Genomic DNA, 25948 nt, shown 5'->3' with positions numbered 1-25948 from the left:
TGGCTGCATCCAGTCAGCCGAGCTGGGCTTCCTATCCACTTTTGGAGACGACCACCCCTGCCCCCCATACCAGCCCTCAGCAGGCTTTTTCCAGCCCTTCTGGTGCATCCCACCTTTCCCACGAGGAGGGGTCCCAATACAGCCAGCAGGAGCACGGCTGCTGGCACCTGCCAATGCTTTGCCCCACGGCGAGGCATGCTGGGGGGCTCCCCGCACCCACTCCCCAGAGCAGGCTGCAGGCACCCCGCATGCACCAAGCCCCTGGTGTGGGCCGATGCTGGGAAATAGCTGCCTCCTGTCACCATTTCACCTGCTCCTTCCCAGCTGGGGCGGCGTTAACTCTCTCGCACCCTCAGCTGCAATTGAGAGCAGCTATAAAGCAGCCCACCCTCCTGCCTTTCTCTGTTCTGGGTTGCACCCAGTGCTGCTCCTGCCTGTGCTGCAGGGTGATGGGGTTGGCACCCATGCAGTGTGCCAGGGAATGGGGGGGGGGGGGGGGCAGCTTGAGGATGTGCCCCAGCCATGGTTTGTGGTTTGAAAGAGCTGGGAAGCTGTGACCTTCATGGGCAGTGGAAGGAGAGCCAGGAGGGTTGTCATCCTGCTCTCAACAAACTGGAGCTGTGGGGAAGGGGAAGAAAAGCAGCACTGAGTGAGTTTTGTTCTTCAGCTACTGCATTTATTGCTGTCTCTTGCTCCTTACCTTTATAAAAAAGCCAGAGGAGGTTTAGAGAGCTTTTCTTTGATGTTTACCCCAAGGAAAAGCACTGACTCTTCTCCCCTGCAGCTCTCCTGGGAGGTCCAGGGGAGCCCCCCGCCCCTGAGCTGCTGTTTGCAGCCCTGAAGTGTGTCCACTTGATCAGCCCCAGAGGATGCCATGTCCCTGCCCACCCCTGGATACTAATGACTGTAAAATAGCCAGCTGGTGAAGGGAAATGGTGCCTGCTCTGGGCAGAGCCAGGGCTGAACCTGGTTTGAAGGCTCCCAGAGCAGCCCCTGATCCCAACACAGCTCCCCATGCCACTGAACTGGGGTGATGGGGGTGAAACCCCAGTGTTCTGGGGGGTCTGTGCCTCTGGTGCAGCTGTGGCTTCTACCTGCTCCTCCTTTCCTGCTCCTGCCATGCTGTCCCCAAAAGGGGCTCACAGCTTTGGTTGGTGGCTCCCCTTTCTCCACAGCGGCCGCGCCACCAGGTGAGCATCGGCTTTGTCACAGGGTGGAGGGCTGGCACATGCCCCAGGGCCGTTGGGGGACCTTGACCCCTGGCTGCATCATTGCAGAGGGTGGCGGTGGTTGAGGAGTGGGTGAGCTGCTGCTGCGGGGATGCAGGGACAGGTGGCACTGGCGGGTTTGCCAGTGGTGTGGATGCTGGCACGAGGCTGGTGCTGCACACGGGTGTTGTGGTGAGCAGGTTTCTCTGTGTGTGCGTGTCTCGCCCCATGGCTGGTGGCCGGCAGTGTGCCAGCAAGGAGAGCAGCGACGGCATCGCTCAGCTCCTCCATGCCCAGGGAGCAGCTCCAGCCCAGGGTGCCCTGAAGGGGTGGATTTATTTGGTTTGGGAGGGGTAATGCTGCTGCCTTGGCACATCCTCTGCCCGTGCTGGAGACATGGTTCCCGTCCCTGGTTGCTCCCCACCATCCTCCTGGCAGGGACCACTTATGCCAGCCAAGGAGAAGCGGGAGAGCATCCCTGAGCCAGGCACGGGTGCTCACCCAGTTTACCCCAGGCTGACCAACAGGACAGCCCCAACTTCAGGGCACTGGTTTTTGGTTTTCAGGAGGAGCAGGTGAATGGTGCAAGGGCTGGGGGAGGCTGGGCTGAGCGCTGTAGGCTGGCTGGCCAGGCAGGCTGTGTTCCGAGGTGGTCCCGGGGTGCTGGTGGAGTGGGGACGTGGCGTGATGGAGGCCAGCTGGCTTTCTGTGCTCCGCTTCCTTCTTTGGAGGTTTCTTTGAAATGTCAGCGCTGCCTTCCCTCCCTCCCAGCGCATTATCATAGCAGCCCTGATGGATTTGCATTCGCTTTCCCAAGTGCCGTGCCCAGGCGGAGGGTGGGTCACCCCGAATCCTGCTCCCAGGGCTCCCCGCTTGTAGCCTGCTGAGGTGTGAAGGGCTCCCCAGATTTTTTGGGTGCTGAAGCCCCGGTGCTGGGTGCCTTCCGGGATCCCGTCCCCCTCCCAGCTGCAGCTGCTGGGCTGTTCGCTGGTCGATGCTCCCCGGGATTTTCTCTTGGTGTGACCTGGGGAAGGGAGAGTGGCGTGGGGAGGGGGGAACGGGGACGGTTTGGGGACAGAAGCAGGGGGAAGGGATGCAGCCAGTGAATCCAGGGCAGTGACAGAGCTCATCTCAACGCGGCTGCCTCCCGCACCATGACACCCCCCCCCCCCCCTTCCCAAGCAGCAGCCCTTCACTCGCTGCTGCCCTGCTGGGCTGGGGGGGGCCTGCAGCCCCCCGTCCTGCCCCTGGTGTCCTTCGCCTGCCGCCAGCTGCTCCCCAGCTCTGCACCTGGGCTGGGGGAGGTGGCGTGTGCTGCGCTGCCCTTCGCCTCTCCTCTGCGCGGGGACGCGAGCGGGAGCCGTGTGTTCCCATCGCCCGGCTGCCGCACACCGGGGCTCCCCAACCCCGGCTGCACCGGAGCTGCCGGAGCCCACAGGAGCTCCGTCACCGCTGCCACCGGGCACGCCAATGCCATCGGAACAGGGCTGGGGGACTGGGATATCTGGGAGAGGACAGCGAGACCCTTCAGCTGCCACCAGCATCCCCCTGCCCACGCGGGGCTGCTGCCCCCATGGCATGTGCTGTCACCTTGTAGCGTGGTGGCACGGGGCTGGCTGTGCCCACCGCTGCCATGGTGGGAGCTGGCAGCCGGCGCTGAGCTGGGAGGGCCCCTGGCATCATGCTGAAGTTTCGGGCGGACCGACGGGTGAGGTAGGACCTTGGGGTGGGCTGGTGGGAGCCGAGGGGGGCCACGGGCTGGCGGTGGTGCGGGACCCTCAGTCTGGGCAGTGGCTGCTGCATTGCAGTGCTTGGGAGGCGATGTGAACTTGGGAGTTTCTGGAGCAGGGTCAGCCGAGGGAGCTGCTGCCGGAGGGGTGGTTTAAGGAGGTTCTCTGGCTGTTCCGGGGGTCTCGCCACATCTGGGGGTGGGGGGAGGCACTGGGGTGGGTGCCAGGGAGGAGCTGTGGGGGAGCTGCGGGGGCTGCAAAGCAGGGTGTGTGTCCTGAGCTTGGTGGCAGCGTGGGGGGAGAGTCCAGCCCACCGGAACAGAAACGTGCTCCGGCGGGAGGTCGTAGGCAGGATTGGGGGGACACCCCGGCTGGCGCTCAGCCACACTGGCAGGTCTCGGTAGCCCCCACTTTCCAGGGCTGGTGTGGTCGGGGTGCTGCTTTCTTGGCATTTGCACCCTCCCTGTGCGCCAGCATCACGGGGGGGCCTGAGACCTGCCCCGGTACCGCCGCTTACACCCCTCCAAAGTCACCTGCTAGGGGCAAATGGTCCGGGAGCAGCCCCAGCCCCACGTGGCAGAAACCCCCTTTGCCGCTGTTGGAGCGTGGGCCAGGCAGGCTGTTTTCACGGATAACTCATGTCAGCCGCGGCACAGTAAAGCCCGGTGCCGGGGGGGGGCTGGGGAGCAAGTGCTGCCCCTCGTTGCAGGGTGCATATACATTGCCCAGGTTTCTGAGGTGACCCCAAGTGAGGGGAGTGCTGGTGGAGGTGGGCAGATCCTTGGCAGGGTGCAGGGTGGGATGTGCGAGCGGGAGCAGCTCTCAGCAGGGCTTTTTTGGATAGAAAGTGGTTAATATCTCCAGAGCCTGGCTGGAGCCCAGGTTCGGGGTGAAGCGTGTGTGGATGGGATGGTCTTGGCAGCTGCGTTTTCTTGCTCAAACTTCCCCTGTTCTGCTGACACGCAGAAGTTCAGCAGCGCGCTGGGCTGTTGGCAGTGTTGGTTTTGCGGGTACCGGGGGCACCCGTGTCCTGGTGCCTGGCAGCTTTGGGAAGGATGGGTGTCACAGGGATGGGGTCCGATACAAACGTCCCAGGATGGAGCCCTGAACCTGTGGGTGCACCTCATCCTTCCCTCCCGCCGCAGCTCCAGCAGCCAGGGCCCCGGGAAGCGGCGTGCGAGGGGGTTCCCGAGCCGGAGCAGCGAGGTGCCGGGATGCCCGGCAGTACCGGCTCTGCGGGATGGAGCAGGGATACTGCAACTGCTGCCAGCCAAGCCCGGCGGGAGCCCTGCCTCGCTTCTCCGGGGAGCCCCGCATGGCCGGCAGCAGCTGCTTTGGCTGCACCCCGGTATTGTCAAAGCAGCGCCCGGGGCTGATGCTGAGCTGGGTCTGATCCAGCTGCAGCAGCTCGCGCTGGTGGGTCCTGGGCTGATGTTTGGGGTCTTCGTGGCCAGGTGACTGCTCTTAGCCTGGCTCAAGGTGTTTTGACACATGGTTCTAAAAAAGCAGCAAGCCAAAGGCAGGGATGTGACGTTGGGGACGTTACTGCAGGCACAGCCCAGGACGGGCCATTGCTGCTGCTGCTGCAGCGACTTCTGAGTGGAGTTCATGGTAATGGAAGGGATGTGGCCAGCAGAAGGAACCAGGGCTGGGCCACCAGAGACCTCAGTTTGGCTCCCAGTGAGGCAAGTGCTTTCTGGGAAACGCCAGTGAAATATGCCGAGTGGATCTGAAGCGTGGGGTTAGTGGGGGCGCAGGGGAGGGCGATGCTGGGGGCAGGGTGCGGGGAGCCAGCCCCAGTGCCGGTGTGGGACAGCAAAGCGCTGCTGGTGGAGCAGCAAACAGGGTGCTAAAGGCAAAGGGGTTCTGGGGCCGGGGGACTCTAACCACCACCCCCCCCGCTGTCTCTCCAGCCACAATGAAAGGCGGAACACGTTCCTGCACCCAGTGACGGGACAAGTTCCTGAGGACACCTCAAGGCTTGACTTGCAAAAGTAGGTTGGCTCCCAGCTCCCCTGGTTTCAGGGTCTGCGGGCGGGTTGCGATGGGGGACTGAGGTGGGCTGGGGCGTGGGGGCCAGTGCCTGGGGTGGGAGTGCTGGGGCCGGCTCCTGTGGGGTGGAGAAACGCAGATCTGCTGACTCAGCTGTCCTGTGCCACAGACCAACCTTGGACATGTCAAGCAAAGCGGGCAGCAAGCGAACAACGACCATCACCAGTGAGCCCACCAACCACACCATGGTGTCGGAGGGGCCCCCGGAGCGCCCCGGAGGCCGGGTGGGTGCCCGGAGCCGTGCGGCACGGCAGGCAGCAGTGGAGACAGGGTGTCGGGGATCCCCCCGGGGACTGAGCGGCTCCTCTCCCCCTCTGCAGGCTTCGCGCTCCTCCCGCAAGGGCATCGCCTTCGGGAAGCGCTCCAATTCCATGAAGAGGAACCCCAATGCCGCCGTGACCAAAAGCGGCTGGCTCTACAAGCAGGTACTCGAGGCTCTGCCGTGCAGGGTGACGCCTGGGACGATGCCATCCCCTTCCCAGCTGCCTGCACTGCAGACCCCTGGCATCACCCCCTCCTGGGTGGGTGCTGCTCTCACTGCCCCTCTCTCGCAGGCCAGCTCGGGGGTGAAGCAGTGGAACAAGCGCTGGTTTGTGCTGGTGGATCGCTGCCTCTTCTACTACAAAGGTACTGCAACGTGCACCCACCCTGGGTGCCCCCCACAAGTTGATGCCCCCCAGCAGGACCCGGTGGCCACCAGCCAGGTGCCTCCGTGCAAACCTGAGCTGTTGATGGGCTGGCAGCAGGTTTTGCCAGCGTGGATAGAGGGGTCCGGAGGTGACAGCCCACCGGGAGCGGTGGCCGTGCACAGAGAGCATCACTTTGTGCCTTTGCGCTGGCGTTTGCTGCACCAGAGACCTGAGGGGTTAATGCCTTCCCAGGCTCCCTGGCAGCTCGCTGGGCTCAGCCCTGGCAGCAAAGCCGAGGGCGGGCATGAATAATTGAGCAGGCTGTTGTGCGAGCCCAGCCGAGCCACGCAGAGCTGCCTGCGAGCAACAGGCAGGCAGTGGTTTCCCACAGGTGGGCTGCCTGCCTGTCCCCCGCCCCCCCCCCGGGCAGGAGCAATGGGACCGTGGCCCTGCAGCAGCTCGTGGGTCTCTGCTGAGGGGGAGCTGGGGCTCCCAGCCCCTCCCTGAGTGTAACCCCCGTGTTTGCCCACCAGATGAGAAGGAGGAGAGCATCCTGGGCAGCATCCCCCTCCTCAGCTTCCGCGTGGCAGCGGTGCAGCCCTCTGACAACATCAGCAGGAAGCACACGTTCAAGGTCAGTGCGTGGCTTGGAGGGGACAGAGCACTGGGACAGCACTGGGGTGGCGGTGATGCTCGCGGGGTCCCCGCTGCTCCCTTGTCTTGCTTTCCTGGTGATGGGGCGTGAAGCAAGCTGGGGAGAGGGGTGACTGCAGTAACCCCCTGGGGATACCCTGTGCTATGCAGATGTGCCTTCTGCTGGGGAAACTGAGGCACGTGTGGGGCAAAGCAGCATCTCCAAGGTCATCACCACCCCAGGCCTGAGCTGCTCCTGGGCTCAGCCCCTTGGGGTGCACTACTATCCCCCACCCTGGGGAGCTGCTGGCTGCAGCCCCCTCCCTGCCCTGCTTTCCCCTCCGCATTGCTGCTCCTGGCCAGCCTGGCCCTGCTGGCTGCTGCGGCGCTTGCCGGCAGCGCTCCTGGAGCCAGATGTAGAGAGATGTCCCCAGCTCCAATTTTTTTGTAGCCTGCTTTGACTGGTGTGCGAAGGCAAACGTAATTGCAAGGGCGTAGCCTGTAATGAGTCGCTGCTCATCAGCCTGCGCTGCCGTGGGTGATGGAGAGGAGCGAGAGGCGGCGGGTGGCTGCTGCAGCCAGGGCTCTCCTGCGCCTGTCCCTGGCAGCAGACCTTGGCTCTCCCTCGCTCAGAGCAGGGTCTGAGCTTCCCCGGCACCTCACAGCGCTTGTCAGCATCACCGTGCACCTCCACCGGCACAACCACTTGTGCTCCCCACGGTTGTGGATCGTTAGCGCTGGCTTGCTGGTGCACCCGTGCGCAGGCTGCCTGGCACTCGTGTACTTGTGCAAAAACCCAGCGTGCACCTTCCTGCCGGTGAGCATGGCAGGAGCTGGTGCCTGGGCTCCCCACAGGGTGCTGCGGAGGAGGTTTTCCAATCCAAGGGATGGATTTTTGCAGCTGGGGTCACCCTTAAAGCCGCATTTAAGCTGCAGCTGAGCATGGTTTAGGGCAGAGCATTGGCAAGCAGCAGTGGTGGCCAGGAGCCATGCGTGGGCTCTCCCACGTGCCCGTGCTGACGCTGGCAGCCGGCGAGGTGTCTCTGCCTGCAGCTTCCACAGAGAAGTGTCCTGGAGTTGTCAAAAATCTCTCTCGGCTCATGACACTGGTGGGGAAAGAGCCTTGCAAAGCTGCTGCCCACGAACCGAGCTCTGCGGGCGCATGCCAGCCTTTCCATCTGCACGCGAGGGTTTGGGGGGACAGTTTTGTTCAGAGAAGGGTAGAGAGGGTATGGACAGCCAGGAGGGGTCTGTGCCACAGTGCCCATGCTCCTGCCACGCTACGGCTTGACCCTGTGTCTGTTTCCTCCTCCTCTCTCCGCGGGCGAGGATCCCCGGACAGGAGGTCTCTCTTCGTGCCCACCTACCACGCCAGAACCCAGCCACCACCTAGGTAGTACCTTCTTGTCTTTCGGATGCATGCAGAAGGGTGAGGGGCCCACAGGCTTGCCGGCATGCTCTGCTCACCCTGCTCGCGCTAAATCAGGGGACGAAGCGGTTTGCTTTGATCTTTTGCTCTGGCTGCAGAGCTTTTGGAGGCAGGAGTGCATGATGGGGGTCACAGGAGGTAACCCCGCAGCTGGGCACAGTGGCTGCATGCTCTGGGGAAGGAGAAGATGAAAACCCAAAGGAGTGTTTTAATCAGACCCCCAATTTTTTTTTTTGTTGTTTGGTTGGTTTTTTTAAGAGATTGAGCTGTGGAAATCTTTCAGGGGAAAACCCTCCTGCTTTCTCCCTTTTCTTCCTCCTCACTTCCTCCTGTCCCTTTCCACGGAGGGGGAAGGTGGAAGCTTCAAAAAAGCCCTAAACAGCCAGACCTGCCTTCCAGCACTTTTCAAGTGCAGAGTAAGCACTGACACCTTGGATCAAAATTTTCCCCAAAAAATGTTGTCTGGGCCAAGAAGCCACCTTCCCCCTAACCCTGCATGAATGTCGATGCTCCATCCAGCGCTGCCGCTCTCGCTGGGATGTGGACCCTTCGCCAGCCCCATGGGGACCCACTCGATGCTGGGGTGCAGCAGCCTCTGCACTGGGGTACCGCTCCTCAGGTGCATGGCCCTGGGGGCGGGGGGGGCAGGTCCTGAGCATCGCTGGAGGCAACCATGGGGGACTCGGGGCCCCAGGAGGACCCCCCACAGGGGGACGAGGCTGGCGCTGGCTCTGCAGAGCCTTCCTCCTGCTCAGAGCTGCTGAGGAGGATGCACGTGGCTGCGAGTCTTGGGCAGGGAGGGAGGGAGGACCGCGTCTGGCTTCTCCTGCAGCAGCAGGACCTCGTGCCGGGGTGGAAATGGAGCTCTCACCCTCCTGTCTTTCTCTCTCCCCACTTCTCTGCCTCCCTGCAGGTGACGGTGTGCTGGGTGGAGGAGATGCCGGCCAGTAACCAGCAGTCCCTGTCTCCCCAGGCCGAGCACGCTGGCATCCGGACCTACTTCTTCAGCGCCGAGAACACAGAGGAGCAGGAGTCCTGGATCCAAGCCATGGGCGAAGCCGCCCGGGTGCAGATCCCCCCAACCCAGAGGTCAGCGCCCACCATCTCCCCGTGCCATCCCCTCTCCCCTGGTCTCTGGAGATGGGGCAGAGGGGCTGTGCGCCATGTCTGGGGACCTTCTGGGAGTGTGAGGGTCCCTCTGGAGAGCAGAGCTGGGGTAGCACTGGCCCCCCAAGGCTGAGGGAGGCACAGGACACTACTGACCCCCCCAGGGGCACTGCAAAGGGAAGGTAACGCTCTCTCCTGTCTTGGCACCCCCAGGCACGAGAAGCCAGACTCTGAAAACATTCCCCCTAGCAAACACCACCACCACCACCACTGCAACGCCGCCCACCGCGAGCACCCCAAAGCTGACCCTGATGCCAAGACCCGGGGGGAAGGCGATGGCCGTGGCTCTGAGAAGATTGAGAGGAAGCCAGAGAGGATGGAGAGCAAGAAGGAGCCCTTGGCCAAAGCCAACGGCATCACCGGGCAGGAGATGCCCTCGGAGCCCGGCAGTCCTTACCCTGAGGCACCGCGGGTACCGGCGAGCGTGGAGAGGCCACCCCAGCCCAACGGCTGGCCATACTCATCGCCCAGCCGCCCCGGCAGCACCGCATACCCTGCACCCGATGGGGAGAGTGTGGCCCACCGCCGGGGCTTTACCCCCCGCACCAATCCCGAGAAGATCGCCCAGCGCAAGAGCTCGATGACGCAGCTGCAGCAGTGGGTGAACTCGCGCCGGGGGGGCTGTGCCCCCCGAGGAGCTGCGGAGGTGAGGGCTGCAGCAGGCTGGCTGGGGACAGAAGGGGGTCCTGCCCCCAGGTGATGTTCTGGGAATGTTTTTCCCCTTCCCATCTGCTTTCTCACTTCCTGGGGTCAGAAAAAGTCCTTTCTGGGATGTCCCCATGTACCAGCTCTAAGCCACATGTGGGACACCCTGGAAAGCCCAACAGGGTGGGTTTTGGAGGGGAGACCACCACGGGGTGCCTGCGAGGAGGGATGCCGGGAGGGGAGACCACCACGGGGTGACTGCGAGGAGGGATGCCGGGAGGGGAGACCACCACGGGGTGCCTGCGAGGAGGGATACCAGCCACCCAGCTTTCCCGATGCTGATGTTGGAGCTGGCTGCTCTAAGGTTGTCCTTGCCCACCAGGACCCCTGGCTGCAGGGCAAGGGGCTGGGCACCTCCTGGCCTCCAGCCTGGCTCTCACAGCTCTCTCCCCTCCTCCAGCCCTACCAGGTTTTACCCCGTGTCTCGCCGGGTGCCCGACTACTATTCCCCCTACTCGCCCCAGTACCCCGAGGACTACCAGTACTACCCTCCCGGGGTGCGCCCCGACAGCATCTGCTCCATGCCCGCCTACGAGCGGGTGAGCCCCCCCTGGGCGCTGGAGGACAAGCGGCACTCCTTCCGCAATGGGGGCACCTACCAGCTCCGCGAGTGGAAGGAACACCCTGGTTTTGGCCGGCAAGATGTTCCGCTCTGGCTAGCCACTCCTGGGAGGCAACCAGCCTACTTGGATGAGGTGGATGCAGCCTCGGGCTCTCTACGACGGATGTCACTGCAGCCCCGCTCCCGCTCCGTGCCCCGCTCGCCCAGCCAGGGCTCCTACAGCCGGGCACGGGTGTACTCCCCCGTCCGCTCACCCAGCGCCCGCTTCGAGCGGCTGCCACCCCGGGGAGAGGAGATTTACGCTGACCCTGCCACCTTCATGATGAGGCGATCCATCAGTTCTCCAAAGGTAAATGCCTGTTGGCGCTCGGGGTGCACAGGATTGGAGGGCGACCCTTGCTGGAGATGTCGGGGATGCTGCAGCACAGCTTGTCACCTCTGTGTGCGCAGCCTGGCTTCAAAATGCCACCAAGTCCATGGCTTGCAGCATCTGATGGCTTTAGGTCCCCCCCTGCCATCCTGCAAAGCTGACCAGATTGTGGTGGTTCCCTCCTGGCTGCTCCTGTGTTGCTGTGGGGCAGGAGGGGATGGGATGGGATGCCCAGGGCCACCATCAGTGATGTGCTCCCAAGCAGGGAGCCCTGGTGTCCCTGTCTCGCTGCTGTGTGCCCCAAAGCCGGGCCTGACCCTGCTGCAGGAGTGGGTTCTGCCCCTGCCTGCGCTTTCTGGCCTGTCCCACACCTCTCACATGTCTCTGGTTTTGGGGGGTGGGGTGGGGTGTCTCCTTTCTTCTCAGTATGACTATCTGGGCGACAGACGACCCGTTCCTGCAGGAATGTATCCGTACCACTACCCGGCATCCCCCACCATCCATGACAAAATGGTATGTATGCTGCTGGTGTCGGGGGGAGCCCTGGCAAACCGGGGTGCACACAGCCCCCCGGGGAGGTGGGCAGCACGGGGGCTCCTTGCTCAGGTGGCTGAGGAGGAACCACTCTGCTCCAGGGGCAGCTTTTTGTGGGTCAGAGCTGGGCTGCTCTGGGGCAGATCAAGACCACGGGTCCTTTTACCGGTGTTTCTGGTCCCCCCCTGGCCATACCCTGTGGAGATCCTTGTGGAAAGGCCCCCAGTCCCTGTCCTGAAACCCCCAGGTCGTGGGGGTACCCTTGGACCCCCGTATGCCCTGCGATGCTGGGCTGGGCTTGTCACCCCCAGGGTGGTCCCTGGCTGAGGCTGGCGTGCACCCTGCACCTCTCCCCCTCTTGCTTCCTCACTTCTGGCTAGAGCTGCTGCTTTTTCCTGCGTTGTGTTTCCCCTCACAGCGCTGAGGGGTTGGAGCCGGCAGGGTGAGACCAGCAGGTCCCCCCAGCAGAGCACAATCCTGAAAGCATGGGGCAGGACCGGCCGTTGGAGGAGGGAGAAGCACGAGTTACCATAAGCTACCCATGCTGCCATCCATCCTCACTAGCCGCAGACGCAGGGAGAGGGCCCTGCCTCTTCCGAGGCACCGGTAGCCAGGAGGGAGAGCCGGGAGGAGAGCGTGTCTCCCGGCTCCGTGCCACGGAGGTGCCTTGCTTCCCCGGCCGAGAGGTCTTTGCATTTCCGTAGCCTTCACCTAACTGCTTTGCTTCTTCTTTTATATGTTTTGTGTGTTCGTTTCTTGCCGCATGCCTGCTGGCTCCTGGTAGGATGAACTTTTAGACCTTCAGTTGCAAAGAAACCTAGAGTATTTGGACCAGCAGGTAGGCAGAGCTGGCTGCAAGCCTCACGCTGCTTACGTCCCCATGTGCCCTGTCCCCAGCGGCATCGCCTTCCCTCCCAGCGCAGCATCTCTTCCCCTAACATCCATCCTCACACTTCTTGGCATTAAAGCAGCACGAGTTGTCCTTGGTTTGCTTCTTCCATCCTCCCCGTCTGTAGGGTTGCTCATTGCTTGGCAGAAAATCCCCCTTGCAGTGCCTTTTGTGTGGTGTGCTGGAGCCGGTGGGGGTCACTGGGGCAGCCCCCCACATGCCCAGGGCTGCAGGGAGCTGCCCCCGGGGTGCAGGGGAGGCAGCCGGCTCTGAAGCCCTCCCCAGGTCGGTCTGCACCATGCTGGCCCGGGGCGGTGCAGGACACCGGTGCGTGGTGCCAGCGTGGCCGTGCTGGATGGTGTGTCGGCACACGCAGCAGTGCTCCAGCATCGGTGTGAGCTGGGCTGCTGCAGCTGTCCCAGGGCTGGTGCCCCCTATGCAGGGGGTGGCCGGGGGGGAGCTGGATGGGTGCGAGGTGGTTTTGGTGACGTGCTGGGCCCTGCTCTCCTCCTCAAAGGCGAGGGGCTTGATGCAGGGTGGGCGTGAGGCACCAGCCGGCACCGATACCAAAGCAGCAGCTCTCAGGTTTTTGCATGCCAGATGGTGTTTGGAGGAAAGCTGTGAAGTGACTTCATCCCAGGAGTGGGGTGGGGGCAATCCGGCTGGGAGAGACCCCCAGGACAGGGACCAGCAGGGACCAGCTGAAGTCAAAGCCAGGGACAGGAGCTGTCGGCCGGTGCTGCAGCCAGGCGCGTACCCGCAAAAGCCAGGCTTGCACTAAGGGAGCTTCTCCAGAGACAATCTCATTAGTCTGCAAATCTCCATCGGTGCAGTAATCGCCAAGATCTGTGTCTGCCTTGGAGCAGAGCCAAGGACAGGCAGGAGCACTCGCTGCAATAAAAGCTCTCTGGATTATTTCACAGCCATCGGCAGCAATGCAGGCTCTTCGAGGCTCTTTAAAACTCCCGAAAAAAAGCCTTTGCATCCCCTCCTCCGCTCCTGCTGACCTCTGGAGAAACTAATTCAAAGTGATGCTGTCAAGTCTCTCTTTTCAAACAGCTTGCTGCTTTATTTTCTCTCTCCTGGCTTGTCCGGTCATGGGGACGGCTCCGTCGGCTGCACATCACCTTGCTGACCTGCACCCAGTCAGGGTTTGGTCCCTGGTTTGTGCTTAAACTGCCATCACCCCTTGGACCTTGAAGGGTCCTGGGTGTGAGGGGCTTCCCTTGCATCATCTGCTGTGGGCTCCTGCAGTGTTCCTGCAGGCAGAGGCAGCGATGAAGCTCCAGTCCCGCCGACGGGTCCCCGTGGCCACTGTTGGCTGCGCGGTGCCGCAGCAGCGCACCAAGGGCAGCAGACCCCTCTGGGTGGTGGGGATGTGATCGGACACCAGGGTTGGGGTCTGTCCCGCTCCCCTGGTGGGCTGGGCACAGTTCAGGGCAGTGCTGCAGGCCAGCTGCAGCTCTGGGAGGTACAGGCATGCCCAATGCCATCACCTCCTTGCAGCACGGCCACAATATGCTGTCCCCACAGGAGCACCCTGTTCCCACCCAGCTGCTCAAGGCTGGTCGACTGGAGAGGGGACGCTGCTGTCCCCGGTGCCAGGCTTCAGTCACCGTCCCCTGTGCCTGGAGCTCGTTTGTGCCTTGAGTGGGGCCGTGCCAGCCCCGGCTCTGTGCCAGGGCAGGACACAGAGCCATCTGTCAGTGAGGGGCAGGACCCGTCTGTCTGTCTGCTGGGACCACACTGTGCGCTGCAGCCATGGGCGTCTCTGTGCAAGCTTGTGTCTGTGTGTGCACTTTGCTGCCGCCCAGCTTGGAGCTGGCTCGGTTTTATCTGTGTTTTCCCCTCAACAAAGTTTTCAGGGCATGCAACCAGCCCAGGATACTCTTGAGTATGTAAAATGGAGCAGCAGCAGCCTGGGGCAGCCATCCCCACGTGGCTCAAGCCCCTGGGCCATCTCTCGGAGGTGGCATCTTGCAGCCGGATGCCCTGAGGGCTCCTGGACTGAGCCGCCTCGCCGCTCAGACAGCACCCCAGCACCCAGCACCACCGCAGCACCACGGAGCGCATCTCTGCTGACCTCTGAACTTTCCTTCCCTGTCTGCCACAGATGAGCGAGAGCGAAACCCTGATCAGTATGGTGAACAGGATGGTGGAGACCTCCTCCCCTAGGGCTCAGCTCTACATGCAAGTAAGCCTCCGGCCGCCGGGCCGTGCATGGCTCGTGCATGGCAGCCACGCCAGCCGCCCCCCACTCCATCCCTGAGGTCACCTCCTGTCATTTCCACTCATGCAGACTCCAACATCCATGCAGCTCCAGCACATCATGCTCTCGGGGACCTGCTAGTCCATCACAGGCTTTGCTAATCCATCCATGAGCCACTAAAACCCAGTAAATCCTTGTGCTGAGAGCACAAGGTGAGGATGCAGCAGTCCTGAACTCTCATGCTCGTTTGGGCTGGACTCGGGTGCTTTGCTCACCCTTCATTTGCCATCATGTTGGTGAGGGAAGGAGAAGGTGTGAGATGACACAGAGACAGGGAATCCAGCCCAAGGCTCGTAAACCAAAGCATTAACTCCTGACCAAGGAGAGGAAACAGCCTTTTCCCCCCTGAGGCTCTGGCCCATTTGTTTCCTCCACCAGAGAGGGCTGCAAAAGCATTGGGATGTCCCTCCTGATGTTCGATGTTTGGCTGCAGCTCAAAGCGCAGGCGGGTCCCGTCACCTGGGAACATGTCCCTGGATTGCTGCAACCTGCAGCCCATCATGCTGCCAGCCCTGGGCAGAGGGGTCGTGGGGCCCCACCGTGCAGCCCAGGGCATCTCCTTGGCTGTGCGAGTGTGCAGCAGCCAGGCAGTCACTGGGGGTCTCCGATGAAGGGAAGGTGCCTGTTTCCATCTGCTGTGTGCAGGGAGCAGGGACATGCTGGAGGGTGAAGCTGGAGCTGCTGAGATGCTCTCGCTGGTGGAGCTCCCTGCCCAGCGGCAGCAGCATCCCCATCCGCCAGGCTCTGCCTCCAGCCGTGCTGGGCATTTCCCAGGTTCAGGTCTCTTTGCATTTTCCTATGGTTTTAAATGGCTCTGAAGTAACATCTTGCTTTCTAGTAATAATGATCCCCTTCTTCCTATCTTGTGCCTTTCATCTTGAGATCTTGGAGGCATTTAATTGTTGAGGTCCCATTAGTAATTTAGATTTCCAGGAAAGGAAAATGACTCACAGAGAAGCCGGATGGTAAACAGGCTCTTATGCAGCAGCTGATTTATAGGTGTTTCCACTCTGCTAAGTGGGATTACAGCGTAATCTTTCTGCCTTTGTTTCCCTGCCTGTGAAATGGTGGCAGTTACACACTAGGCAGTTAATGATTCACGAGGCATCTCTTTAACTCGGCTCTTGGCGTCCTGTGGTGAGGTTGTCTCCAGCTAATTCCCGTGGCTTGCCCACCCGATGGGCAGTGGGGCTGGGAACGGGGAGGGAGGTTGTGCCTTCATCCGAGCCACCGGGCAGAGCCAGGGCGAGAGCTCCAGCACCGACATCCCATGCTGCCTGCAGCGCTCACTGCCTCCCGACTGATGCCGGTGCCTGCCCGGCCGTGCCGGCTGTGGGGAGCACATGCCGCCCCCGGAGATGTGGCTCTCGCCTCTCTCCCCACTCACGGGGATGGGGGAGAGGGGCTGGGACCTGCCTCACCTTCCCCAGGGGCTCCCGGAGCTGGGCTCACCCCAGGCTCTGCTTGCAGGTGACACCCTTCCCGGAGGCCTACAGGGAGACACTGCATGCCTACAAGATAAGCGAGCAAGACACCGATGTAAGAGCAAATGTCCGTCCTGCGTGTCCCCTCTCTGCCCCGTGCTTTTGCCCCCGTCCCCTGCAAAAGATCTGCTCTCCCTATAGAGCTGTGCCAAGTGCTCCTGCACAGCCCGGGTGGGAGCTGGTGCTGTCCCAGGTGTGGTGTGTGCTGCCTGGGGACTAAATCCTCCATGGAGCTTAGCTGCTTGGTCTTGTCCCGTGTCCAGATTTGACCCGTGTCACCCTGGCCAGGGCTCAAGTCCCTGCAATGAGAGCAGGAGGCTGGAAACCCTCCCCAGGACAGGCGTTGTCCCATCAATCCAGCCCTGTGGGCCACGTCCCGGCTGCATCCTGTCTCTCGTGGCTGAGCACGGAGCTGTTGGCACGGGTGCAGCCCACACACCGCCTTGCTGGGCTCTCATCCTCTCCCTTTCTCTTTCCCTCCCGGGCACAGAAGCTGCTGGGGAAGCTCTGTGAGCAGAACAAGGTGCTACGGGAGCAGGAGAGGCTGGTGCAGCAGCTCCGAGCAGAGAAGGTACGTGCTGGGCAGCTCAAGCGACAGTCCGGGGTGGGCCGTGCTGCACGGTCCCAGGCAGCAACTGCTTTGCAAGGAAGCAACGTGTCCTGCTCTCCTGGGGACAGCTCAGCGGGGCTGGGGGTGATGCCCTGGCCCTGCCACAGTCCCAGGACTCCCCACGTGTTAATGGCCCGTTAAGGAGAGGAACTGTAGCTCCTGCACCAGCCAGGCTCTCACGGCTGCATCCCTCTAGGAGAGCCTGGAGAGTGCCCTGATGGGGACGCACCAGGAGCTGGAGATGTTTGGGAGCCAGCCCGCCTACCCAGAGAAGCTGCTGCACAAGAAGGAATCGCTGCAGAACCAGCTCATCAATATCCGTGTGGAGCTGTCGCAGGCCAGCACGGTAACGGGCTCCCCGTCCGCTGCAGTCCCTGGCTGTGGGTCTCTCCCCTGCCTGGTCCCTTTTCTCCCTTCCTGTAAAAAAACAGGCAGGGAAATCCCCTTGGCTGGCTGGGGACCTAGACAAGCCGAAGTCCCTCAGTGGGGACAAAGCGAATTAACCCTTGTGGTGAGCTGGCACACATGCCCCGAGCCATCTCGGCTCCTGCTTCCATCCCTGCTGTGCCAGGGTGCTGTTGGCACCTGGCATTCCCATGGGCACAGCGGAGCTGGGACCCCCTTGCTGCCACCCCCTCCTCAGCTTGGGGACGTTGTGCTGGGTGCAGCATCCTCCTGCTTTCCTGGGTGCTCCCACACTGTCCTGGCCAGGGCTGCTGCTAGTTGGGGGAGAAACCTGCCAAAGACCCCCCCTAACCCACCTACCTGTGCCCCCCAAGGCCTTGGCAAATAGCACTGCTGAGTACGAGAGCCTGGAAAGCGAGGTGTCCACCCTGCACGACGACCTCTGGGAGCAGCTGAACCTGGACATCCAGGTGAGCAGGACCCCACCGGCACCAGGGTCCCTCCACTGATGGTGGAAGCCCCCTGGTTCCTTCAACCCTCTGCTCCCCCCAAGGAGCCGGTTTGCAAGTGGCTGCTCCATGCTGAGCCCTTGGTGTCCTGCTTTGGTCATGGGCAAGGACAGAGGGGCTGAGGAACCTGGGCACCATCGAGGGGCTGCAGCCCAGCGCTCTCTGTGCTGCCGAGGCTCCGTCAGCTCCCCCCAGCCCATGGCGGGTACCCAGAGAGTGGAACCATGGTTCCTGGCAGGCTGCGAGTCATGGGCATGACAGCTGAGAGCCCCCCAGGCTGTGTCTGCCTCAGCTGAGCACCCCCGGATCCCTCGGCTCGGCGTGGGGCTGACAGCGGTGGGAGCTGCTCTGACCGCTGCCTCTTCTCCCCTCCAGAACGAAATGCTCAACCGGCAGATCCAGAAGGAGATCTGGCGGATCCAGGACGTGATGGAGGGGCTGAGGAAGAACAACCCATCCCGCGGCACGGACACTGCCAAGCACAGAGGTGAGTGGGGTCCGTCCCTGCCCTTGCACAGCACAAACCCCAACGTGCCGTGGCTTGGGACATCCCTGGTGCCTGTGCTGCCACCAGGCAGACGGCAGCGCCAGCTCGGGGAGGTGGAGGCGTTGATGCACGTGCTTATTTCTGCTTTTCTCCACAGTGGCCATTGGCCCCTCGGGGACGTACAGCTCCAACAGCCCTGCCAGCCCCCTGAGCTCAGCCAGCCTCACCAGCCCCCTCAGCCCCTTCTCCCTCGTCTCCGGCTCCCAGGGCTCACCCACCAAGCCAGGACCCAGCGAGGTGAGTGAGCCAGGGTGTCCCTAGGGAGCCTTTTGCCACCCGTGGATCCCCAGCCTGGCTCACTAGCTGGCCCGAGCCCTTGCTCTTGGTGGATGGGTGGCCACCAGGCATGGAACGTGGCTGCGTTTCCTAGTGGTTTTGCCTGGGGACACAGTTTTGGCCACACCCATGGGCTACGTGTCCCTCAGTGACATCAGGGTCCACGGTCCTTGCAGGGGATGCGGCTGGGCTTTGCAGCCTTTGGGCTCCTGCATCAAGCAGCCCTGAAGGCTGAGAGCTGCTCAGCTCCAGCCTTTGGCTTCAGGACCGGCTCCTGCTGCCACCTCAGCCCCCTCTCGCTGCCCTTGCTGGTCTCACCTTCATCCACTTGGAGTTTAGGGTGGAATTTGGGGACTCCCCCACCCCACCTGGCTGCACAGAGGTGATGGCAATGTCTCCTGGGGGCTGCCAGCCCCAAGCTCGGGAGCCCCTGAGCCCTGCCTGGCCTTGCTGCCCTGGGGACGTGCAGCAGCAAGGGCAGCGCAGGAGGTGGGGAGCACTGTCCCCCTCTGCATGGGGACATGGAGACCATGGAGCCCTGGGGAGTGGCAACTGGCTGCTCTTCCTCCTCCCTTCCTTGGCTCGACGCTTCCACTGTGTGTGTCTCGATCTTTTTCTAACTCTCTCTTCCTTCCCGGCTCTCAGTGTCTCTGCTCTCACGCCTCACGCTCCTCTCCACCCCAGGAACCAGGCCCGCCTCGACCTCCCCTCCCCAAGTCCTACGTACCCCTGGAGTCTCCTCCGACTGTTCCTCCGCTCCCCAGCGAGAGCCGCCTCTGGCCGTACCCCACCTCCCCTTCCTGGCAGCAAGGCGGCGAGGTGAAGAGGGGACAGGTACCGAAACCTCTCTAGAGCAGCCCTGCAGCGGCCGCCCCGTCCTCTTCCTCCCCGAAACCTCAGCTGGCAGGGGCTGGGATGAGGCAGGCGATGGGGCTGCCCACCCTCTGCTCTGGCAGTGGGGACAGGGACAGCGTGGAGGTGGCACTTAGCTAGGGGACGGCAGCAGGTGGCTGTACCTGCCCTCTTCAAGGGGAGCAATAGGCAGTGTGCCCCCAGCAGCCTCATCATGGCCCTCCTGTCCCCACCAGGTCCCCTGCACCCACATGCAGCACCCGCTGCGCTGGCTCAGGACAGGGGCTGGCTCCTCCTGTGCAGCCCCCGAAGCTGCTGTGGTCCCCAGCATCGGCCCCTCTGCTTTCCTCTGCCCTCACCTCTCTCGCTGTCCTTCTGCAGCACCGCTCCCCACTGTGTACTACTGGCAAGCTCTGTCAGTGGGGGTGACCCCCCCGGCTCCTGCCCACCCCGGGCAAACCTGGATTTGGGAATTCTTGGTCATGCCTTGGCCATGGTCCCACCAGGGGAAGGGGCCAGGTTTGGACAGCAGGAGACACAAGTGTCCTTGCAGCCAGGGGGTCAGGATGTGTGCACGTGGGGGCTGGCACTGCAAAGCTGTGGCCATGCTGAGCTGGGAAGGGCTACGGACCCCACAAGTGGCACCTCCGGCAGCTGTGCAGCTGTGGGGTGGCACAGTCGTGGTTGCGTGCTGACCCACAGGGTGTAAAGGGGTGTCGGGATGCATCGTGTCCCTGCAGAGCAACAGGGTGGTTCAGGGGGGCACGCTGGGCTCCTCGGCCTGTTGCCATACCTCTCCATCACACCAGCACCGGTGCCCAGGCTCTGGGCAGGCAAGAGGGGAAGGACCCCAAAATGTCCCATTGGTCACTCTCTGCTGCTGCATGGGGACTGTCCCGGGTTCTGCCCCTGTGGGATCCTGTCCCCTCCCGTGGGCATGGGATGTTGCTGGAGCTCAGCACAGAGCCAGGGTGTCCCTGTCCTGGAGCTCCTGGGTGCCACCTCTGAGCCGTGGTGGGCTTGTCACCCCTGCAGGAAGCCTTTCCCATGCGGGAGCCCGTCCTAGGGGGACAGTGATCGCTGCCCAACCCTGACAGCCAGGGCGTAGCAGGAACGAGAGCTGCAGAGCCCTGTCAGCCCCTCTCCACGCACATTTGGGGTGCACTGGTACCATCTGGCTGGCGTCTGTGTGTCCGTCTGCTCCCCGGAGTGTGTCTGTGGGCTGTATGTCACCCTGTGGCTGTGGAGAGCAGCGGGTCTGTCCCCAGGCAGAGCATGGTCCCCAGGCAGGAGAGGGGCTCACGGGGGACCTGCTTCCCTCCTGCAGCCCAAGCCAAGCTTCGAGCAGAGCAAGAAAGAGGCGCAGCGAGCAGCCCCCAGCGGCCCCCCAGCTGAGGGGCTCCTGCAGAGCCGGCAGGAGCAGGAGGGGGAGAAGCAAGCGGCTCTCAACAAGGGTACGGCACTGGGTCAGTGGGTCCCGCTCAGCGAGCTCCCTGTGCCAGCTGGGTACCCAGAATCTTGCTGGGACCCTGCCCTTGGTCCCCGGGGGGGTTCAGCCTGACATTATGGTTTGCTCCACAGTAGGCATCGTCCCCCCCAGGACCAAGTCTCCGGCAGAGGAGGAGGTGGCGCGCACAGCCGGCGTGCCGAGGAGGAGCATCGGCGGCATGGCCAACGGGGTCAGCTCCCGGGTAGGGCTCGCCTTGAGGGGCTGGGGGCCGGGGTGGTGGGGCTGGGCTAGCAAAGCGGGGCTGTATTGCAGCCTGCGGTGAGGAGCCTGTGGCTACGTGGCTCCACATCTCACCATCCACCTCCTTGAGACCCTCTGGGCTATTTGGGCATCTCCCCCCCCATCCCGAGAGCAGGCTGAATGCAGCAGCCCCTTGCAGAGGGGCGGCTGGGGTCCGACCCTGCTGCAGGCAGGGGTGCGTGACCGTGGGGCTGGGGTCTCCCCAGGAGAGACCAAAGAGTGCCGTGTTTGCCAACGAAACGAAGGTGAAGATGAGCGTGGAGGAGCAGATCGACCGCATGAAGCGCCACCAGAGTGGCTCGATGAAGGAGAAGCGGCGCAGCCTGCAGCTCCCCAGCAGCCAGCAGCCTGACACCCCCGGCACGAAGGCACCCGCCTCCTACAAGGTGGTGAGTCCCTGCACCGGCCGTGGGACTGGGGCAAACTGGTCTTTGCTTTGCAGAGTGCTCGAGGTCCCTGACAGAGCAGAGGGGACACTGGGGGCTGGGGCGGGGGACTGTGCCATGCCAAGGGGTCTCAGGGGAGCTGGGGTCCCCTGCAGGTGCGCCGGCACCGTAGCATCCATGAGGTGGACATCTCCGACCTGGAGGCAGCACTACGCTCTGATGACCCCAGCAAGGTCTACGAGACACCCCAGGAGGAGATCGCCCGGCTGCGCAAGATGGAGCTGGAGCCGCAGCACTACGACGTGGACATTAACAAGGAGGTGAGGACAGGCTGTCCTGGAGCAGCTGGCAGCTCGGGGACGGGGCATCCCTCCCTCCACACCCTGCACTGGGGGGGGTCAATCCATCCTCCTGCATCGGTTAGGGTCCTGAAGCTGCTGGCCATGCCCGGCCAGGGGCTGCCCTTACCCAGGCAGGTGCTGGGAGTGAGTGGGACAAATGGGTGCTGGGGTGGGGGTGGGTCCTCTGTGGCCAGCACACAGCTCAGCCCTCGCTGCTGCACCCAGCTCTCCACGCCGGACAAAGTCCTCATCCCTGAGCGGTACATTGAACTGGAGCCTGATACGCCACTCAGCCCCGAGGAGATGAAGGAGAAGCAGAAGAAGGTGGAAAGGATCAAGACCCTCATTGCCAAATCCAGGTGAGGCTGCTGTGCCCATGCCCAGACGGGCCATCCCGGGGTGCACCCCACCACCCACCTGCACCCCTTCCCCGGCCATCTCCGCGGGGTCTGGCCCGCTGCGGCTGGGCACAGGTAGTGATGTCGGGTGTTCTGCACAGCCTGCAGAACGTCATCCCCCTGGGCGAGGGGGAGGTGGATGCCCCCCAGGACCCTGAGACCCAGCTGCAGGAGCAGGAGAAGAGGATAGAGATCTCATGTGCTCTGGCTGCCGAGGCCTCGCGCCGGGGCCGCATGCTCTCGGGTAAGGCACGGGGGGGCACAGAGGGTCGGAGCCTGCCAGCCCCGTGGAGAGCAGACCGCAGGTAGCGTTACGTGCCAGGAGGGCAGGGCGGATCAGGCAGGTGGGATGCAAGACTGGTTTATGGATGGACAGGCAGCAAAAGCAGCAGGGGGCCAATATGGGCAGGAGATTGGGCTGCACTGGTCCTGGGGCAGGGCACTGGTCAGTGGGAGAGCCAGCCTGGTGATGCCGGCAGCTGCCAGGACCTTGCCTGCGGTGCTGGGGGCTGCCTTCCCGTGCATCGCCGCTTTGGCTGGGCACAGGTTTCAGCACCTTGTCAGCAGCCTTGGCAAGGCTGCAGGATGGGAGCGCCTGGCCGTGCAGCACGCGGTGGCACACCGTGCCAGAGCCAGCATGGTGGCACACCATGCCTTGTCCATGAGGAGCCCTGCGGGGAGCTCACGTGTGCGTGCGCGGCCGGGTGCCGCTGTGGCTGTTTGTCCTGACCGCGCTTGCTTCCCCCCTTCCTTCCTCTCAGTTTCCTCCCCTCCGCTAACCTCTCGCTGGGTCACCTCCTTCCCCTCGCCGCTGCCGGCAGCTTGTGTTCTTCACGCCCTTCTCCCATTTCTTGTTTCCAGCTCAATGCGCTACCCCAAGCCCTCCCACCTCCCCAGCCTCCCCGACTCCACCGACCAACCCCCTCTCGTCTGAAACATCCCGGGTCGCCGACAACAGCCATTTTATGCGTGTCTGAGCCATGAAGTAAGCACCTCTTCTCTCTACTTCATCCCATCCTCCCTCCATCCTGGGGGGCCGGGCGGGGGGCGCCTCTTCTGCGCCCGGCATCCGTCCATCACTGCTTGCTCCAGCTAACGTTGCCCGAGCCACGTCAGCCCCGTCTCCTCCCATGGACCAAGTGCAAGTGTTCTCCAAGGCAAAGCCCCCCGCGCTGGGTCAGCCAGGGACCCCAGCGGGGGTGGGGGGAGCTCAGCAGGCTGCCGCAGGCTGGGGACCCCATGCAGGGAGCAAAAGTTGTGGGGGGGGAGGGTCTTGAGGCCGGGCTATGGGGGTACACCTGCCCTGGTATGTCCATGTTGGTAGCTGCAAAGTGGGGGGACAGAGTGTCCCCTTGCTCGGTTGGAGGTTACCCGCAGGGAGCTGGGGGCATAGAGCCAAATATGTGCTAGTTTTTCCTCTGAGCAGGGCAGGAGAGGGGTCCGGAGGGGGGGGGGGGGGGGGGGCATGGGGCTGGGCAGCCCGTGCATAGCTCAGCCACGCTCTCCTCTCCCTCCAGCTCAAGCGCTGGCTGCTGCCGGCACCATCAAGTTCCACGGGGCCACGTTTTAGCACCCCGACATGACACCGAACCTCTCGCCATCATTTTTGATTCTCCTGGACCCCCACCCCCTCCACTGATGGTGAGACCACCCGGCACGGCCGAGCGGGGAGATGCAGTACCAACAGCACCAGCTGCTCTACCCTGTCCTGGAGGAGATGTGTGAGCTCTGGGAGGCCGTTTGCTGGAGCAGGGCCCCTGAGGAGCCCCCAGGCTGCCAGCTGGCACAGGGACAGATCCACAGTGTCCTGGTGTCAGGCTTGCATGGACAGCTGGGCAGGGGCAGCTGCAGCAGTGGCCACTGGCACAGCAGCCATCTCCCTGCCAGGGCAGCCCTGGGGGAGCGTAGGACTCCCTGGGCTCCCCATGCTGATGCGTTGGTCTCCCAGAGGTCTGTGAAGGGGCTCTTCTGGATGGAGACCAGTCAGTGCCCACCACGGATGGTGCTTCCACCTTACACTGGACCTGGATGCTCCATCTCTGCTCCTCGGGCGCTTCTTCCCTTCCCTGTGCCCTGAATCTGCTTTTAGCATCCAGCTGGCTGGGGGTGGTTGCCGGCAGAGCCTGGCCTGTCCCATCGCTCCTCATGCTGGTGGCTCAGCAGGAGGAAGAAGGAGCTGTGTCGGGAACAGGATGGATGGAGGTGGGACTGGAGGAGACATGGAGGTGCCGGGGGGGAGTGCTGCGCTTGGGGTCAGGGCGGTACAAGGGCTGCCTGGGGCACTGGTTTGCCACTGGTGCGGAGCAGGAGGTCAAGGCAGGGACTGGGATGTTGCACAGGAGCAGAGGAGCAGTGTGGGGAGCTGAGGTGCTGGGCAGGACGGCAAAGCCGCGGGCTCGGCAGGGATCCCTTTGCAGTGGATGGGGACAGTGATGACAAGGGGAAGGGGACTGTGGCCAGGCAGCAGCAGCAGGGCTCGTCCTCAGCGCGGGGAGCAGCATCCTGGCTGCCCCCATCCTGCCGTCATCACCTCTGCCTCAGCCCCCCTGAAAATCTGGCGCTGCGTCTCACCCCAAGACCTTGCCATTGCACTCCAGACCCTTCGGTTTGTTTGGTTTTCCTGTAGCACCTTGACCCTTTTCTTTAGCTTTCTGGAGGGAGGAAAAAAAAGCTGGTTCTTCCAGGAAAGGTGGAATCCCTCGCAAGGTTGCGCACTTGGCAGGGCTGCCCTGACAGGGCTGGGGCGAGCAAGGCAGATGGAGTGAGGAGCGAGGTACGTCCATCCTGCAGCGATTTCCCTACTAGCCTGATCCTGACACCCACCAGGACCCCTGCCCCGTGCTCCCCTCTCTGCATCCCCGTCACCCCCCACGCACCCCATCGTAGCAATACTGGTAGGAACCCAGGAGCCCCAAGTCCTGCTCCGCTCCCGAGCCTCCCGCAGCCCTCTTAGCTCATAAAGCTGGCCCTTTATTTTGCTATTACATGCCTTAATATATGTTTTATGGAAATTATACATTTATAATATATATCTATATTTGTTTTTCTCTTCTTTTCTGGGAGGTACTGTTTTGTGCTAAGCTCTCTCCGCAGGGTTGTTGGCACCAGCCCTGCCAATGAGTTACAAAAGCAGATTCTTTGCCAATTTATCAGAAGGAAAAAAAAAAAAAAAAAAAGAAAAAAACCTATTTAAAAAATATATATTTTTTCTGCTTTTATTAAAAGCAAATTTATTTAAAATAAAATATAAAAGAGACTGTAAGTTTTAAGAGATGATGCGTTTATTTCCCTGTCCCTGAGCGCAGTGGTGTGGCGGCCGGGGCGGGCTCCCCAGCTCGTGTAACTGGGGCAGACCCCACTTACACCGGCTGTGGGGACACCGCCGGCAGCGTGCTGGGGACTGCCAACATGCTGGGGACCATGGTGCGTGGCTGTGGCCCACGCAGAGGCTGTGCTGCCCAGCAAGGAGCCCAAGGGGCACGCAGACCCATAGGCAGCGATTCCTCCCGTCTCTGGGGACTGGAGGGGATGAGGAGCATCCCAGTGCTCCTGCCCCTGGTGTGCCTGGAGCCACCAGAAGGCTCCATGCCGTGGTGGCCGGGTCTGATCCCCATGATGTGAGTGCAGCTCGGTGCACCGGGACCCCATGGCTGCCCTATTGTGGAACCTGGCGGTTGTTACTTTGTTTTTTGATTTTGGTTTTTTTTAAAAAAAAAAAAAAACAACAAACTTAATTCTTAATTTTATTTTGGTTATTATTTTTCATAACACTTCATATACCAGTGACTTGTAACCGAGAAAGGATTTGCATCGGGAGGAAATCTATTTATGCACTGGGGAGGGTGGGAGGGGAGGCATTTGTTTTCTGGGGTTTTTTGCTAGTGTTAGAGAAATAAAAGTATCTAAGAAACAACAAGGTGTCCGTGTCTTTCGTCTAGAGGTGACCTCGGATAACAGTTTTAATATTAGGCCAAAGAGATGACAGATGAATGGCTATAGCATCTCCACAGGCAAGGAAGGGTCTCACCTCGCCCATAGCTCACTCCAGGGCTGGTGGCACCTTCTCCTCCCTCTCCCTGTTCTGGGGGGTTCGCTGTCCCAGTGGAGTTTATTTTACCTGTAGCTGCTCGGTAGCCAGCTCTCACGGAGGGATAAAACCCACATTTGTACCTGGCAAGTTTGTATAAAGCCAAGGAATAAAAGCAGATGGTTT

At 62.3% G+C, this 25948-nt stretch overlaps 1 protein-coding gene across 1 annotated transcript in view; it reads left to right on the top strand.

Moving 5' to 3' along the window:
* The window catches only part of PLEKHA6 (pleckstrin homology domain containing A6), a 30887-nt gene extending 5422 nt beyond the window's left edge, over positions 1–25465 (top strand). Inside the window, 25 exon segments of the mRNA XM_055819878.1 lie at positions 4852–4932; positions 5100–5415; positions 5545–5617; positions 6153–6253; positions 8595–8770; positions 9002–9464; positions 9466–9494; positions 9954–10464; positions 10912–10998; positions 11804–11857; positions 14022–14102; positions 15648–15716; positions 16152–16232; positions 16468–16617; positions 17051–17146; positions 17561–17672; positions 17830–17969; positions 20188–20314; positions 20442–20551; positions 20817–20999; positions 21152–21316; positions 21563–21696; positions 21837–21979; positions 22597–22720; positions 23253–25465. Of these exon segments, the coding sequence (XP_055675853.1) occupies positions 4852–4932; positions 5100–5415; positions 5545–5617; positions 6153–6253; positions 8595–8770; positions 9002–9464; positions 9466–9494; positions 9954–10464; positions 10912–10998; positions 11804–11857; positions 14022–14102; positions 15648–15716; positions 16152–16232; positions 16468–16617; positions 17051–17146; positions 17561–17672; positions 17830–17969; positions 20188–20314; positions 20442–20551; positions 20817–20999; positions 21152–21316; positions 21563–21696; positions 21837–21979; positions 22597–22712 (3598 nt within the window). The 3' untranslated portion in view covers positions 22713–22720; positions 23253–25465.
* Positions 25466–25948: the final 483 nt, after the last annotated feature.

Source organism: Falco peregrinus, chromosome 16, assembly GCF_023634155.1.
Source record: "Falco peregrinus isolate bFalPer1 chromosome 16, bFalPer1.pri, whole genome shotgun sequence".
NCBI classification, from domain to species: Eukaryota; Metazoa; Chordata; class Aves; order Falconiformes; family Falconidae; genus Falco; species Falco peregrinus.
The sequence above is the reverse complement of the archived record's forward strand: the minus strand, read 5'-3'. Positions and strand labels throughout refer to the sequence as shown.